We start from the raw sequence: 19,724 nt of genomic DNA, 5'->3' as shown, positions 1-19,724 counted from the left end.
TGGACTAGAGACAATGACGTATGTATATAACCACTTTTTACCGCCAAAGCGTCCATTTACACATAACCCCTCAAGTTTTATGGTTACCTTAGGCATGGCGAACAGTTCCTCCTCTCGCCGCTGTGGTGGGTTGCCCGCCAATGGAAGACTTTTGGACCGCATAGGCACATGGGGATAGGTGATGGCAGGGGTGGGTGCAGGTGGTGGGGGATGAGGCAACACGTACTCCTGTCGTGGAGGTGAGGGTGAGGTACGCTGTGGGGGTGGCGGGGGAGACAGCTGCTGGTATTGTGTGGGTATGTTGTACATAGGGTAGCTGGGAGGAGGCGGGGCGGGCTGGTGGGACTTGGGCGGAGGCTGGTACTGGTAGTAAGAGGTCGGAGGCGGGGCAGGTGGTGACGGAGTCTGGTACGATGAGGACATCTCTCGTTTGGGTTCGGACAGGTAGCTCGGACCACCCAGACTGCGATACAAGTTCTCGGCAGTAAGGGTCTCTTCAGGCACTGGCGGTAATTTATTGTTAAAAAACTCTGAAAATAAACAAATCAAAACTTAAGTGACACATTAAAATATACTACAAAAAAGGAATTAAAAAGTTAACGCTAATTTAGAGCTACTTATAATTATTATATATAAATAATGTGTAACAGTATTTCAGACTTTTGCCATTGTTACAATATGTTATAAAAGTAGAACACTATATAGTCTATTAAGTGTTGGATTTGGAAACATTTTTAATCGTTTGAATGCTAGTACCCAAGGCAGCTTTACTACCCAAAACCGCCATGGCTTACTTACACATTTTACAATGCCTTACGTTTTAAAATGCATTACGTTTCACAATAGACTTTGTTTTTAGGCAAATCCAATTATTTTTATTTTGTTTTGTAGCTAATTATATGTAGTAGTAAATACGAGGCAATGCGAAACAGAATCATTTTTTTTAATAGAAATTTACTTTAGACTAACAAATCGGTACTAAACAAAGTTTTTATAATGTCGAAAACATATTTATTCTATAGAGTTCTGCAACACTCATCATCAAATTTGAGAACTCTATTTTGAGAAGCAGTTCAACAATTCTTTGGAAGGAGTTAATATTGGACAAATGTATATTACAAGAACTACGTTTACAATAGCACAGATGTTTTAATACTTACATGTTATAACATGATACTGTATTATAAAATTATTAGACAATGGCCATTCCACTATTAATTGTTATTTTTAGAGTTTCCATATGTTTAGGACAGCTTAATGGATGGGAAATTTTCTTGTAGCTTTTGAAAAGTACCTTAGTCTTCTATCTTTTGCCTGCCTTGGGCTGTACTCACTCTACTGCATACAAAACAATTTTGTTAAATAATTTTCATAATTAAAAACAAACAGCTGGTACAATGTAATCTAAACTGGCAACTTAATTATTGTTTACAAGCAGTCTTATTTACTTTAATAGAAGTTCAAAACAGTAGAAACTTTAAAAGTTAATAAATGAATGTTTTAATTTGTTTGTTACTGAATGACTGATGAGTAGGGTGTTGGTGGTTTTCGTCTAAACCTTAGTCATTTGACCAGTTTAACGTTGGTGTTGTCCGACTGAATCTCATCGGTCCAGTCAATCGGACGTTGGCGGATGAAGGGTTAATGGAAATTGATACAAGTGGGTCTGTTGACTAAAATTAAATCCTTGAGTAAATCATTTTTGTAATTTTGTGATGTTTTATGACAAAACTGAATTGTACACTTGCTACAAGATTTTTACAATAAAAATAGTAATAAAAAGATACAATGCTGGATAAAAAAAACTGCCAATTTGTGTTTCTTCGTCAAAATGTAAATAAATGGTTTTGAAATTCCAAAATGAAGCACATAACATCATATATTTCTGTGTTCATAGTAAAATTGTATTAAATTTGCCAAGGCTAAATATTTTGTGAAGTTAATATACAAGGTGTGGCTATTAAATAACAAGACTGACATCGTAAACAATTGAATTTTAACTTTATATATAATCACTTATTGTCACCTTTAATATACACTTCTTCTCTATCTCTACAATGCTCCATATGAACTTTCCATTGTTGGAAATAGTGCTGGAAGTCATCTTCAGTCAGCTCCTTCAGGACACATGCCCCTTCTCTTTTAGAGTTTCTCTACAGACTCAAATATTGTCCCTTTTAATGCTGATTTCACCTTAGAGAACAAGTAGAAGTCACATGGTGCAAGATCTGGTGAGTAAGGTGTATGTTCTAACGTTGGGATGCTGTACTTGGTTAGGAATCTCTTGACAGAAACCCCAGAATGAGCTGACGCATTGTCTTGGTGGAGAACCCATGATTTGTACTTCCAAATTTCGGAGCATTTTTTCCTTAATCTTTGGCATAGTTTAGAAAGTACCTCTAATTGTTTGACCTTCAGAAACCCAGTGAAGCTGCACAATCCTATGGATATATAAAATCAATCATCATTGCTTTAAATTTTGACTTGCTCATTCAATATTTTTTGGCTCTCAGCACTAAGAAGTTGGGCTCTTCCAGTGCATGGATTGGCATTTCAATTACGGACCATAAGCAAAAAAACCACATTTTATCGCATGTTATTATCGTTTTCAAAAATTTTGGGTCATTTTTAATAGCGTACAAAGTATTAGTAGATAAATTTTGGTGAATTTCTTGCTATTCAAACGTTAGAACTTTAGGCACCATTTTCCCACATACTTTTCACATGTTAAAATTTTCATATCAAATTTTCCGTACATTCTTTATTAATACCTACAGTTTTACCAATTGCATGAATACTTAATCGATGGTCAAACCAAATCAAATTACCGACTTTTTCAACATTTTCGTCTGCTTTTAATGTTGAAGAGCGATATCGCCACAAATCTTCATCTTATCTGCCATCTTTAAAACACTTAAACCATTCAAAAACATGTGCCAGGGATAAACGTTCACTGCCATACACTTTTTTCAGTAAATTATTAGTTTAAGTAGCAGTTTTTTCAAGCTTAAAGTAAAATGTCACAATAATTCAATGCTCTACTATTACACTAACCATTTTATCCGGCAAAAAATCACGTGAACATCGGCTCTGATTAAACGGTGCTGTTTACAGAAGCGAGACTAGCTGCATAGTAAAGAGAAAGGTTCACACTAAACAGCTGTTGATTAATGGCGGTTGACACATGCCTCCTAGATCCACAGCAGCATTAGCCTTGTTATTTAATAGCGCACACCTCGTATGTATATGTAGCACTCTGGTTTGCATTTATGTTAAAGTTTTCAAAACTTAACAAAAAGTTGAAAAAAATTAAAGTTTGAAATTTGTATGGTTTGACTCTCTAAGTCATGAGAAGAAAAATAATACAAAATACTTTATATAGTACATGTAAAATCTAAAATTTAAGAGTTTTTTTTAGAAAGTGAGTCTGTAAACCAATTTCTAAAACAGTGCACATTTTATAATTTGTCTAATAGTCTAATTGACAATTATAATTTGTCTAATTGACAATCAGTCTATTGCCTATTTCTTACAAACGCTTGAAAAAATAAATGTATTTCTTGGCCTTTCACTCACAGCATAATGTTTTACTCCTCATTTACCTTGCAGAGGCTCTAAGGTATCCATGAAATCGTCTAGATTTGGTTGAAGTTGCACTAAGCTGGGCTGGATGAAGTCAGCCAAATTTGCTCCCCGGGCTGAAATTAGAAAAACAAACCCTTAAATTTTAAATATGTGAACCTAACATATACTCATATATGGGAAACACAATAAGTAAAAGGGTTCACCTTACAATTAACATAAATCAGCTGTATACTTAATTAATGCTGCATATGATAAGTTAAAAAAAAAAAAACTGTTGATTCAATGGCATTTAAAGATTCAAATATTGCAGAATCATTTATCAACAATATTTAACCTAACAGTTTCATTCAGTCACACAATCAATGCATAAACATCTATAATGACAAATTATTGCAATAAACAAATTTGACCTAGAAGAAAATCTAAGTTTTTTTTTCTAACAGAAGTTTTTTTTAAGTTACAAACACAAAACGTACATTATGTTACAGATATTTATAAATCAATATTTTAATTACTAAAGCAACAATTGTTGATTGTGAAATGTTCTGCTTCAACCATTTTTCTCTGATACCTGAAAAAACAATGCCTTTTGCTATGTTTACTTTGTTGAGGAGATGTAAAAAGTGTACATGTCAATTTGTATACATTTCATAAGTTCCCAACAAGTTGGCAACTTCACAGCAAAACATTCTATATTAGTTAACGATAGTTATATTTTACAATGAAAACGTTACTTTTTTACATTGCAAAATATATGTATGAAATTTTAAAATGTTGTTATTTACAGTCATTGAACTGTAAACACATTCAGCATTAAAACATAAAGTATTTGTATTCCATTTTCAAAAGTTTCTGTCCAGGATGAAATATTAATAATTAGAAGACAATGTCAAGGTGAATTCAAATATAAAAATAATAAAAGTGAATTGTTTTGGATATTTGCCATACTTGTATAGTGGTCCAGGAGCTGAGAGCTGATTTACTATGTTTTAGCACACAACCTGAATTTGCTTCAACTTGAAGTTTTGGTGGGGGTTAAAATGGGAAGTTATGAAAAGGGTTAAAAATATTTGTCTCAGATGATCACATTGTTTTCTTAGTGTGACACAATATAAACCAATCGTCAGCACATCAAATAACCACAGTCTCTTTATCTGGCTGGCTGATAGTAATATAACTATTACACAGGGTGTCACTAACTTCTGTGGGTGATAGTAATATAACTATTACACAGGGTGTCACTAACTTCTGTGGATGAAAGTATTCTTCATTTCAAGTAAAAAGTCCTATAAATATAAATTTAAAAATGTGTTGTTTAGCCGCTGGTCGCCATTTTGTATTTTTTATAAAAAAAGTAATATCTCTAGAACTATTTAAGCTAAAGAAACCAAATTTGGCACATAGGTTTGAATAGATAAAAAAAAACAATAATTGTCTTATTTTCTTTGATATTAACAAAATGGCGTATATTGAAAATATTTAAAGACAAATAAAAAAATCCATATAGTTATACAAAATATATAAAATGGCAGCTAGTATCTAAACAAGACATTTTTTGACCTATGTTTGTATGACATTTTTTGTTTGAAATGATCAGTACTATCAGCCACATAAGTTTGTGACACCCTTTTATAAACACCCTGGTCTGTATACATATACACACATGCCTGACAGTCGGTTTAAAATATATCAAGATAGGAAAATATAATCTGAGAAAAAATATTATTACATCTTCTTAAACCTTTTGATACCCCCATTTCGTCTTCTACCAAAACTAGCACACTATTTTCAGTGTACATTAAACCTCTTAAAATAAATAAACAAATGAGTAAATGGAACATCCAAACATATGTTTAATTTCTCCACTTTAAATTTTATAATTATATCGCCTCCTGTCTGCATTCTCCATAGTCAATATTGCTTAAATATAAAGATTACATGTGTTTTGCCTCTCCAGTGAAACAAATGAAACACGTAACTGCATATAAAAAAAAATCAATACGGAAAGGCTATAAATTAAAACTTTTTTTATCGAACATAAAGCAGGGAGAATTGGAAAGTGCGTCCATTTGTGAGTGTTTATAAAATAACACCCTACAAAGTGCTTTAGGACTAATACTACCAACTTCCCAAGCCAATATTTCACTCGTACGATTCATAACTGTCATGCAAATTGACACTCATCTGGAGTGGACGAGAAGGCGAAGGTACAAAGTGCTAGGTTGTAGTTTATTAGAAGATTAGTGATATTACATAGGGAGAGTAGACATGCGATAGCAGTTATCAGGAGATAACGTTTACAGAGCTGTCGAGAATATTGGCTATGCTGGCCACGTGATCATGCTTTACGATCAAGGAGCTCTGAAATGCCCTCAACCTCTCCGCAAATTAATTGATCTTGTATATCCAACTTGTCCGTAATTAATTTTCGAGTACTCGATTTGAGTAGTTTTATTTTAATATTGTTAATTTTAATTGTTATAATAAAGAGGGAAAGTACCAGTAGGAGATGTAAATAACAATAAAAGAAAATTAGGACTTATTTTTTATGCTCATTATAGATTACCTAATCCCCACTACAATATCAATAGCGAAATAGCTAATACCTAAAGAAACTCTTAGATTTTCCTCTACAGTTAAATAATATTAATTCTTGAATACCAAATAAATTTTAAAATATGACTAGCTGTAGAGGTCCAAACATTCGAATATCCTAACTTTTATAGTATGATGAATATTTTTGGGCTGAATCTCAAATTCGCTGTAGTAAAATGACTTTTGTTATTGTGTGTTATTGTTTTGTTATGTGTCTCTACCAGACAACCAGTGCAATATTTTATATTACTAATGTTGTAACAATCATGATCATTGATTTTCTACCATAACTGACCAATATAATACAAAAAAATTGTATGAAAGTGTCCCTTAGTAGATTTAAAAAGTTACCACCATAATAAGCTGACAGCAGAAACTGACAAAGTTTCCATTTAGGCACTGAAACAAGTTCGTCAATTGTCCATGTCTGTCCATGAAATAAGTCCTAAGCTTCAAACTTGCATTAAAGTAAGCATGTGAATGTTGAGTTTAACTCCAGTTCACCTTCCCCTTACCTTAGTGCATCGTCTGGAATCTGGAGCCATGTTTGTCTGAAGAGATCCAAAAAAAGTCGGCAACGAAGGTCAAAATGAACTATCTACATAGTTTCAATATCAGAGACACCAAGACTACAAAATATAGTGTAATCTAGTTTTCATTAATTCATTTTGAGCTTCATTGTCACCAACCTTTTAGTTCTCTTCAACTAGATTACACTATATTTTGTAATCTTGGATGTGAAAACGAGGGAGATAGTTCATTTTGAGCTTCTTCGTTGCTGACTTTTTTATGGATCTCTTTAGATGATCATCGACTACAGATTCCAGGATGTCTGTGATAGCATCAGATTCCAGACTAAGAGGAAGATGAACTGGAGCTAAACTCAACATTCACATTGAATTAACCCTTTCCACAATAGGTAATTTAAAATAAAACATATTCATTTCAGCTTTGTGCGGTAGTTGTTTGTAGGATTACTATGATTAAGCGTTGTATCCATATTAATAAAAGCATATGCACCTATCCATCAATCATTATATTTCTTGTGTATTTAAAGTATGAAGAGTGTTAATTATGTTCGGAACCAACTCTACATCAGTTTTAATTGTTCTTGTTATAAAATTGAAACTTAAACTCGTGTGCTATTGTTATATTTTACAATAATATTCTATTACTATTCTTCTATAACATAATGTACTCTAGAACATAGTATACTATAGATTTACTTTAGTGTTCCTATAGCATAATACTAATGCTTATTCTTCATCTCTAAAGATGAGTAATAGTATTATTAAATTTATTATGAAATATTAAATGAAAGTATAGAACAAGCTGCATGTTAATCTGAACATCATAATGACAAGGAAAGCGTGACTAAAATTAAAATAACACAATCAATGACGCAAATTTAATTTGAACCACCCTGAATAAATTATTATTATTTAAATGTTTAGGATACCAGACATAAATTAGACCATATCATTCTGTAAATACAGATTACAAAAGTTTGAGTTGTAAGTAAGTGCGGATGCTAGAGACAAAAAATAAATAAAACTAAAAAAAGAGAACAAAATGCTTCCATTTAAAATTGTCTACTAACACCTAAATGGTTGTCACATTGAGGATGAAGAATTATAATAGCAAAAGAAATAGTACGTAAATCATAGAAGTGATCTGAAGTAAATCATAAGAATTTAATTTTCTTTCATAATCTACTAGCTACTGATGTAAACCCATTTCAAAACAAAAAAAATTATCCAACTTATTATTGTCACAGAGTAATAAGGTACTTATTACTCTGTGTTATTGTTCTATACATTATTATAATAACAAAATCGTACCACTGTACTAAAAAATATATTTCACAACATCTTATGGCGGTAGACAAGTCACAAATAATTGCTGCTAGAAATCAAACTCAAATGTTTCCATAAACAGCCAAACTTTAGGTTATTATTTTATTATTATTATTACATATTATTTTACAAACAACATTTATTGTTGAATTTTTATAGAGACTACTATGCATTTTTTCCTTTGTTGAAGCCTCTTGAAGAAAGTGTTCACATAGAAAACAAAACAAAATTTGAAAACACAGTTTTTAAAATATATTATTAGTATATTCCTGAAAACAAAACAATATATAAAGAAATACACACCTTGACACCAAAGAATTCTTAATGGACATTACAAAAAAATGTAGTAGAGGAATGGAAATTCAACAACTGCATCTTGAGTTACTTGAAAACTGTGCCTTTATAACCAAAACCATGTGGTGAGTCTTAGATTTCCGCATTTTTTAGTGTTAGGCCGCATGGTCTTGTAGACCCCTTCTTGGCTTTCAGCTCTCCTCTAGAGGTACTCTGCATTTTCCCAACTTTTTTAGTTTCTGAGAAGAGGCTATTGCTGTGAATAATGATCAAAGCTGGCGTTTGTGCTTCCTTAATGTCCCGGCATGGGGTCCATGTACCTCTATGAGTCAATTATCACTTCTACAGTTTCCAAATTCGGTGCACTTTATACCCTTTGATGCTTAACTGTATCATCCTCATGGTTCAACTGAGTCAGACGTAAACTTATTTATGTAATATCTAAAGGTAAAATTACCCTTCTAAAACCTATTTCACAATTTGATTTATTGAAAACCTGTAAAAATTGCACACAGTCCAGATAAAAACTACAAAGTAATTAAAGAATGCAGAGGAGTGTCACAATGATTCAATAAAATGTATATCAGATAGTTTTATTGGACGTTGTACCCTCACATGAAAACATACAGACACACATACACAAAACGCCTTACGGTAATAGCAGCTGAAGGCAACCGGACGTCTGCTCAGAGTGTCCATAGAAACTGGTGATGATAGATGAGCCGACGGCACTCTGGTTCATCCACTGCAAGAGAAGAAATTGTTAAAGCACCAGCAAAAGGAAAAAAATGTAAGTACTATTTCAAAACTATTGAACTATGACAAGTCAAAAGGAATTGTTATAATGGTTTGCTGTACTAGAAATTTCACTTCCAGGAGTTGGCAACACTAGTGGTGAAAGTTTGTTCCTAACCCAATTCTATGTTTTTTGTTAAACTTTGAAACCTTTCATAGACTGATGTTTTGAGTGAGTGTCGTAAGGAAACTCGATGTTTCATCATTTGTTAACACTTACTTTAAGAAATTGTCATCTTCATCTGCCACATTGATCACGTCCTCGAATTTATTTACTCTCACTACTTGTCAATCAAGTAGTAATGTGGTGCGAAGCCAGCGTAAAAAGAGTGCATTATGAAGAGTACTGTAAATGCACACAGTACAATTTCCTCATGACATTCCAAGTCATTGATGAAATTACAGTTCAAAGCGAACAGCATCAATAGTATTTGACTGTTTGAGCAAACGATTCTTGAATAGATGAACACCATCATTTGTGGTGGAAATGGCACTAGCATCCGAGGTCATCTTGATATTTGTGTGACCTTTACAAAAACATTAATGCATTTGAAAGCTTTTTTTGCACTCTGCTATGTTTTGTTATTATATTCTTTTCCTCTGTTCTCTACGCCACACGATCTTCCCTCAGATGGTGGTTTATAATGTAAATAACAGAACACTATAAAAATTACATTTCAAAATTTGACAAAAAAAACCCAGATCTATCAGACAATACCTAAAGATTTCAATGGTAATAATGGAAACTGACATGTGGCTTGGTGCTTTTACCAACAAGTTCTGCCAATTTCAGAAAGAGGTATGTCACTCCTACTTTAATAACATCTCCAGAACTCTTTTGAATTCAATTCATACACAAGTTTGTCTCGAATTAAAAAGTAACGGAACCCAAAAGATTGTCCAAAATAAAATTTAAGTGTGCTTTTGGGAGTTAGCTGTTAAAATTTTACCAATTTTGTGTCAATGGAGTGTGAACAAGAAAGGTTGAGTAATTAATAACCTAAATATCATGATTATCTTTTTAAACGTAGACATGTTTAAAAAAATTGTTGCTGTACTATAAAAAAACCCTTGCTTTATAGTATTACACTTTTAATAACAATATAACTGAATGTTAATGGAATTAATAAAAAAAAATCTTATTATTCATATATCCTTAAGAAAAAATAAGTAACCTCACACCCCCACCATAGAAAATTCCCAAAACCAGTATATTTTAATAAACAGTGGGATTTTAAATAAATTAAAATATGCTATATTATAAATCCTGTCAATTAATGTCAAAATAAGCACATTTAAAACATTTCCATAACAATTAATGGTTTACTTGATAGTTACAAAAAATAAAGGCCTGTAAATCTCTATAAATAAAACATACTAGATTTTTAAATTGACTGATGATAACTTTTAATGCAATATTTGCTTTGTTTTTAAAATCTGATTTTAAATTTTATATAGATTTTAGATTATGGATTTATTCAAATCGCTTGATATTTGTAAAGAAGGCACTGCTATTAATATTAACCAAGGTTTAACTTGTAGACTTTGTCTTAAACAAAGAAATAGTCAAAATTGATACTTGTAATGAAAGTATTGCTATTAATATTAACCAAGATTTAACTTATAGAATTTGTGTTAAAAAAAGAAATAGTACAAATTAGTGACAGTTTTCAATGCTATATTTCTGTCCCATGATCCCGTAAAAGAACTGTAGGAACTGAGGAATAGGCACAAAATGTCGGTTTGTCAACGATAGTTCACTATGTATTGAAAACCAATACTGTGTAAATTTGTATCTTTACTAAGTATCCATAGTTATATTCCATCCGGTTGTCTTAATGCTGCAACCTTTGTTTTCCGTAGCACTTAGCCAAGGTGCTTCATACCAAACCACACGGTTGGCTGCCAGTTTAAATTCGAAAGACGAGATCCAATTTACACTTTATAAGGACATAATCTAGTTTTTCATAAAATCAATGGGGGTATTTCCTTAAGAAAGGGATTGACCGTAAACTGCACTAATTTTGGTGTTGGTCGTAATGGAAGTTTTACAAAAAGGTTAAAAGCAACCAAACGATCAATTTCTTTGTTAGTCACATATTTTACCTTGATAACTTAAACCCAGTTAGCTGACACATACATAATATTTTATCGGAATCAGCTAACAAGGTAAAGGGACTAATAGTCACCATTTTCATTTTTTTATTTATCTTGTTGGTTTACAACATCTTTAGCCATCCCACAACAATGGTCACCAACATTAATACAGCTGTCATCAATTTATTTATATAGAGGATATCTTTCGATTGACTACTACTCGATTGACTGTGTAGAAAGTTTTAAATATTTGGGTGTAACAATAAACAGCAAAAACGTGGAGGATATAGAGATACAAAGCAAATTAGCTAATGCAAATAGGTGTCTTGGGGCGTGTACAAGACTCTTTACGTCAAGATTGTTGTCACAATGCTCCAAAATAAGAATTTATAAAACAATCATTCAACCAGTCCTAATGTATGGAAGTGAAACATGGACATTAACGAAGAAAAATGAGGGGCGGTTGATTGTTTTTTGAGAATAAAGTTCTCCGAAAAATATTTGGACCAATATGTGATGAAGGGGTGTGGCGAATAAGAAAAAATAGAGAATTACGCAATGTATACCAAGATCCTGATATTGTGGCTTTGGTGAAGGCAAAGAGAATTAGCTGGCTAGGACATGTACATCGGAGACAGGAGGGCACAAGGTTAAAAGAGGTCTACCAGGCGGTACCCGACAGGAAGGCGCCCTTTGGGTAGGCCAAAGATAAGATGGTGCGATCAAGTGGTCGAAGATGTGACCCGGTGTGGAGGGTCTGTGGATCTGGCGGAAGACAGGGTGGCGTGGAAGAGGCTCATAGACGAGGCAAAGAATCGACTGAGATTTGTTACGCCCCGGCAGTAAGTAAGTAAGTAAGAGGATATCTTTCTCTTGATTCCTTGAAACGGTAGGTTGTTTATCATATACAGCGCAATTTAGTTTTCACGTCTCAGACTATTGGCTTTTCTCATTATTTATCTCAATGTGCCACGTTCATTGGCGATTAGTTGGTAATTTATTACCATAATACCATGCCATGTTTGTTAGCTGCCCGTTTGCCGCCGCATAATTTATTACCATAATACTATGCCATGTTTGTTAGCTGCCCCGTTTGCCGCCGTGTAATTTATTATCTTAATACCATGCCATGTTTTTTAGCTGCCCGTTTGCCGCCGCATAATTTATTACCATAATACTATGCCATGTTTGTTAGCTGCCCCGTTTGCCGCCGTGTAATTTATTATCTTAATACCATGCCATGTTTTTTAGCTGCCCGTTTGCCGCTGCGTAATTTACTATCATTACACGATGCTGTGTTTTTGCCGCTCGTTTGCCGCCGAGAACTTTATCATCATTACTCGGTACCATTTTTGTTGGCTGCCCGTTTGCCGCCGCGTACTTTAATATCATTACACAAAGCTGTGTTTTTGCCGCTCGTTTGCCGCCGCGTACTTTAATATCGTTACACGATGCTGTGTTTTTGCCGCCGCGAACTTTATCATCATTACTCGGTACCATTTTTGTTGGCTGCCCGTTTGCCGCCGCGTACTTTAATATCATTACACAAAGCTGTGTTTTTTGCCGCTCGTTTGCCGCCGCGTACTTTAATATCGTTACACGATTCTGTGTTTTTGCCGCCGCGAACTTTATCATCATTACTCGGTACCATTTTGTTGGCTGCCCGTTTGCCGCCGCGTACTTTAATATCGTTACACGATTCTGTGTTTTTGCCACCGCGAACTTTATCATCATTACTCGGTACCATTTTTGTTGGCTGCCCGTTTGCCGCCGCGTACTTTAATATCATTACACAAAGCTGTATTTTTGCCGCTCGATTGCCGCCGCGTACTTTAATATCGTTACACGATGCTGTGTTTTTGCCGCTCATTTGCCGCCGCGAACTTTATCATCATTACTCGGTACCATTTTTGTTGGCCGCCCGTTTGCCGCTGCATCATTTATTAGAGCCAGATTTGTCTTGTTCGCTGTAATTAGAAAATACACTGGTTTGTTTTCCAAAACTCAGGTTTATTTGTAATTTTATTTATTTATCGACTGGAAATTATTAACATCAGAACAAAACAATTATTTGAACATAACTCTTTACTTTCTGGGCAACATAATTGGGTTTGATCAATTTGTAATTGTTTACAATAATTTAGAATTTTAAGAGCATTTAATTTTTGTGTATTTCATATTTGTATTTTGGTTGGTAACTAACGAAAGGATACAGTAGAGCACATTACTTACTATCATATATTTAATATTGAAGAGTCAACATACCAAAACTAATAACTCATCCATTTAAATTATAAACATTATTGGGTTTGATCAATTTGTAATTGTTTACAATAATTTAGAATTTTAAGAGCATTTAATTTTTGTGTATTTCATATTTGTATTTTGGTTGGTAACTAACGAAAGGATACAGTAAAGCATATTACTTACTATCATATATTTAATATTGAAGAGTCAACATACCAAAACTAATAACTCATCCATTTAAATTATAAACATTATTGGGTTTGATCAATTTGTAATTGTTTACAATAATTTAGAATTTTAAGAGCATTTAATTTTTGTGTATTTCATATTTGTATTTTGGTTGGTAACTAACGAAAGGATACAGTAGAAGCATATTACTTACTATCATATATTTAATATTGAAGAGTCAACATACCAAAACTAATAGCTCATCCATTTAAATTATAAACATTATTGGGTTTGATCAATTTGTAATTGTTTACAATAATTTAGAATTTTAAGAGCATTTAATTTTTGTGTATTTCATATTTGTATTTTGGTTGGTAACTAACGAAAGGATACAGTAAAGCACATTACTTACTATCATATATTTAATATTGAAGAGTCAACATACCAAAACTAATAGCTCATCCATTTAAATTATAAACATTATTGGGTTTGATCAATTTGTAATTGTTTACAATAATTTAGAATTTTAAGAGCATTTAATTTTTGTGTATTTCATATTTGTATTTTGGTTGGTAACTAACGAAAGGATACAGTAAAGCATATTACTTACTATCATATATTTAATATTGAAGAGTCAACATACCAAAACTAATAACTCATCCATTTAAATTATAAACATTATTGGGTTTGATCAATTTGTAATTGTTTACAATAATTTAGAATATTAAGAGCATTTAATTTTTGTGTATTTCATATTTGTATTTTGGTTGGTAACTAACGAAAGGATACAGTAAAGCACATTACTTACTATCATATATTTAATATTGAAGAGTCAACATACCAAAACTAATAGCTCATCCATTTAAATTATAAACATTATTGGGTTTGATCAATTTGTAATTGTTTACAATAATTTAGAATATTAAGAGCATTTAATTTTTGTGTATTTCATATTTGTATTTTGGTTGGTAACTAACGAAAGGATACAGTAAAGCACATTACTTACTATCATATATTTAATATTGAAGAGTCAACATACCAAAACTAATAGCTCATCCATTTAAATTATAAACATTATTGGGTTTGATCAATTTGTAATTGTTTACAATAATTTAGAATTTTAAGAGCATTTAATTTTTGTGTATTTCATATTTGTATTTTGGTTGGTAACTAACGAAAGGATACAGTAAAGCACATTACTTACTATCATATATTTAATATTGAAGAGTCAACATACCAAAACTAATAGCTCATCCATTTAAATTATAAACATTATTGGGTTTGATCAATTTGTAATTGTTTACAATAATTTAGAATTTTAAGAGCATTTAATTTTTGTGTATTTCATATTTGTATTTTGGTTGGTAACTAACGAAAGGATACAGTAAAGCACATTACTTACTATCATATATTTAATATTGAAGAGTCAACATACCAAAACTAATAGCTCATCCATTTAAATTATAAACATTATTGGGTTTGATCAATTTGTAATTGTTTACAATAATTTAGAATTTTAAGAGCATTTAATTTTTGTGTATTTCATATTTGTATTTTGGTTGGTAACTAACGAAAGGATACAGTAAAGCACATTACTTACTATCATATATTTAATATTGAAGAGTCAACATACCAAAACTAATAGCTCATCCATTTAAATTATAAACATTATTGGGTTTGATCAATTTGTAATTGTTTACAATAATTTAGAATTTTAAGAGCATTTAATTTTTGTGTATTTCATATTTGTATTTTGGTTGGTAACTAACGAAAGGATACAGTAAAGCACATTACTTACTATCATATATTTAATATTGAAGAGTCAACATACCAAAACTAATAGCTCATCCATTTAAATTATAAACATTATTGGGTTTGATCAATTTGTAATTGTTTACAATAATTTAGAATTTTAAGAGCATTTAATTTTTGTGTATTTCACATTTGTATTTTGGTTGGTAACGAACGAGGAAGGATACAGTAAAGCACATTACTTACTATCATATATTTAATATTGAAGAGTCAACATACCAAAACTAATAGCTCATCCATTTAAATTATAAACATTATTGGGTTTGATCAATTTGTAATTGTTTACAATAATTTAGAATTTTAAGAGCATTTAATTTTTGTGTATTTCATATTTGTATTTTGGTTGGTAACTAACGAAAGGATACAGTAAAGCACATTACTTACTATCATATATTTAATATTGAAGAGTCAACATACCAAAACTAATAGCTCATCCATTTAAATTATAAACATTATTGGGTTTGATCAATTTGTAATTGTTTACAATAATTTAGAATTTTAAGAGCATTTAATTTTTGTGTATTTCACATTTGTATTTTGGTTGGTAATTAACGAAAGGATACAGTAAAGCACATTACTTACTATCATATATTTAATATTGAAGAGTCAACATACCAAAACTAATAGCTCATCCATTTAAATTATAAACATTATTGGGTTTGATCAATTTGTAATTGTTTACAATAATTTAGAATTTTAAGAGCATTTAATTTTTGTGTATTTCATATTTGTATTTTGGTTGGTAACTAACGAAAGGATACAGTAGAGCACATTACTTACTATCATATATTTAATATTGAAGAGTCAACATACCAAAACTAATAGCTCATCCATTTAAATTATAAACATTATTGGGTTTGATCAATTTGTAATTGTTTACAATAATTTAGAATTTTAAGAGCATTTAATTTTTGTGTATTTCATATTTGTATTTTGGTTGGTAACTAACGAAAGGATACAGTAGAGCACATTACTTACTATCATATATTTAATATTGAAGAGTCAACATACCAAAACTAATAGCTCATCCATTTAAATTATAAACATTATTGGGTTTGATCAATTTGTAATTGTTTACAATAATTTAGAATTTTAAGAGCATTTAATTTTTGTGTATTTCATATTTGTATTTTGGTTGGTAACTAACGAAAGGATACAGTAAAGCACATTACTTACTATCATATATTTAATATTGAAGAGTCAACATACCAAAACTAATAGCTCATCCATTTAAATTATAAACATTATTGGGTTTGATCAATTTGTAATTGTTTACAATAATTTAGAATTTTAAGAGCATTTAATTTTTGTGTATTTCATATTTGTATTTTGGTTGGTAACTAACGAAAGGATACAGTAAAGCACATTACTTACTATCATATATTTAATATTGAAGAGTCAACATACCAAAACTAATAGCTCATCCATTTAAATTATAAACATTATTGGGTTTGATCAATTTGTAATTGTTTACAATAATTTAGAATTTTAAGAGCATTTAATTTTTGTGTATTTCATATTTGTATTTTGGTTGGTAACTAACGAAAGGATACAGTAGAGCACATTACTTACTATCATATATTTAATATTGAAGAGTCAACATACCAAAACTAATAGCTCATCCATTTAAATTATAAACATTATTGGGTTTGATCAATTTGTAATTGTTTACAATAATTTAGAATTTTAAGAGCATTTAATTTTTGTGTATTTCATATTAAATTTGTATTTTGGTTGGTAACTAACGAAAGGATACAGTAAAGCACATTACTTACTATCATATATTTAATATTGAAGAGTCAACATACCAAAACTAATAGCTCATCCATTTAAATTATAAACATTATTGGGTTTGATCAATTTGTAATTGTTTACAATAATTTAGAATTTTAAGAGCATTTAATTTTTGTGTATTTCATATTTGTATTTTGGTTGGTAACTAACGAAAGGATACAGTAGAGCACATTACTTACTATCATATATTTAATATTGAAGAGTCAACATACCAAAACTAATAGCTCATCCATTTAAATTATAAACATTATTGGGTTTGAATTTTTTTATTTAGTCAAGTGTTAAGCTAACCTAAGTGTTAAGTGTTAACCTTTGGAGTATGACCCTAGACTTGAAGTTAAACATTGTGTTAGTTGGCCGTATCTCAAACTGTTGACAAAGTGACATTGGCCTCAGAGCTGCTATGTGGAATCAGATTGAATAAGTGAGATTCTGTTACATACTATTGTTTGAAAACATTCTCTTTCTTTCTAATGAACATCAGATAAAATAGTAGAGTGGGTCTCTTCCATAAACAACCAACAGAGAAATTTGTTTATCCAACTGTGACCAATATGAAGAGGTTAACTTGTTAATGACCAATTAATGATAACCCTGTTGACTGGATTAAGGGCTGCTTATCTTTGTAGAAAACCAGTACAAATATTTATGTCCGTTTTTATGCTGCAAACAAATCAAAAGACTCCTAAGACATTTGAAAAGTGATGAACTGTCAATCATACCAAAAGAAAAAGCCAAATTCTGTTATAAGGAAATTATGTTTGTTTCTATGTTATTATTGTTCACAATACCCTCTAAAGTTCCTTTGCTGTGTTCAGTTCAAGTAGCTTTCAATGCACAATTTATCAACTAATGTGTTCATTTATAGAAACTAGTAAAAGTACAATAAATAAATTTAGAAGTGTATCAGTACTGGATGAATAAAATGACAACATAAAAATTGAAATTGGTAGATACAGTTTTGCTTTATGACAAGATCAAAATATAACAGTTCAAATTTTGGAATTCCTTTTTCACTTAATGTCACATATGGTTATTTTAGAATCCAGAAAATGTTTTAACTGACGAGTTTGATCAAATATTTACCTAAAATTCCAGTAAAAGATGAATTATGAAAAATATTTGGCAAACTATATTTTTTTAACCCATCTTTCGAAAATTTCAATTAAGATTTTCACTCTTAAAATTGTGAACACTCTTCACAATAGTTAAATCAGGAGAGAATGTATTTGACACCCGATTTTGGAAGGTGAAATAACGTTTTCAACACTCCAAGAGATTATTTATGTGTGGGATAAAGTACACTTCATTTTGTTCAACGGTAAGATTCACAGCCACAAATAAACAAAAGATTAGATTGAAAAGTGACCTAAAACCGTCATTGTTTCTGGAAACAAACAAAGAAATTGCATACAATCTTTGTTCAGATAATGTAGGGCAAACAACTTTGTCACAAGACTGTTTCAGAAGTGAGTCACTCAATCTCATTTTGAAAACTGCTACAATCATAATAAGGGAAAACCAGAGTATAAATTTTGTATTCAATAGCTAACAAAATAGAAATTTTTAAATATACTTTTCATTTATAAAAGTGAAAATCCAAATTTTGTGACACCCAATAAATTACATGACAACAAAAGAATATTTTTATCCAATTGGATTGAAGTTGTCCAGAAACTAATAATGAAACACAAGATAAAAACACGGTCTAGTTTTGTAACATACAATTAACAACATTAAATTATTAAAAAATGTCATACTATTTAAATACACTTAACTTGAAAAAGTAATAATAATACAATAGTTAAACTCCCATTGTATGTTCATAGTACTTTTTATTGTTATATTAAAAAAATGTGGTTTTTATGTCAAAATTATTCTGAGTTTTAACTGAAAGTAGAGAGCTTTACAGTGAAGTAGAATAACTGACTGAGTTTTTAAAAACTCAACTCAAGTATTTGTTAAACTCATAAAAAAACTGTATTTGTTTTAAACCTAAAATTAATTTTTATTTTATACTTATTTATTACACACTAAAGGATACAATTTTGCAAGAATTTAATAAAAAATATTTTATTAATAACTTAAGTGAGTTTTAATTATTTTATTTAAGAAAGATATCTTCCCTTACATTTTTTTACACAAATAATATATGTGTAAGTACCGGCAATTTATTACGTACTTGTATCCTTTCCTAACGACGGTGTAAGTCTTTTAATTCGTAATACATAGCAAGAAAATAGTTTTAAATCTTAGTTTATTTAGTGCTTGCAAAACCACTTAAGTGCTTTATTTACTATTGTTACAGACAACAAGTGAATGTTAAATAAATTGAAAGGTTTTAAATCTGTCTCCTCATAATGTGCGAAACCAACAATGGAACCTAAACCAGTATTAGCACTCAATTTGAAACAACTTTAATTTACATTTTCTGACAAATAAATCCGTTAACGTAACTAGTAACTCGTCTGGTACTTACAT

At 30.9% G+C, this 19,724-nt stretch overlaps 1 protein-coding gene across 2 annotated transcripts in view; it reads right to left on the bottom strand.

Annotated features, from left to right (window-relative positions):
• The window catches only part of LOC124368177 (MLX-interacting protein), a 134,988-nt gene that overhangs the window by 33,220 nt on the left and 82,044 nt on the right, over positions 1 to 19,724 (bottom strand). For both annotated transcript variants that reach the window (XM_046825452.1, XM_046825454.1), the window contains exons 6-7: positions 3,603 to 3,698; positions 88 to 530 (exon numbers count right to left, since the gene is read on the bottom strand). In XM_046825452.1, coding sequence (XP_046681408.1) covers positions 88 to 530; positions 3,603 to 3,698 — 539 coding nt within the window. The remainder of the gene's footprint in view (positions 1 to 87; positions 531 to 3,602; positions 3,699 to 19,724) is intronic.

Source organism: Homalodisca vitripennis, chromosome 8 (assembly GCF_021130785.1).
Source record: "Homalodisca vitripennis isolate AUS2020 chromosome 8, UT_GWSS_2.1, whole genome shotgun sequence".
Lineage (NCBI taxonomy): Eukaryota > Metazoa > Arthropoda > Insecta > Hemiptera > Cicadellidae > Homalodisca > Homalodisca vitripennis.
The sequence above is the reverse complement of the archived record's forward strand: the minus strand, read 5'-3'. Positions and strand labels throughout refer to the sequence as shown.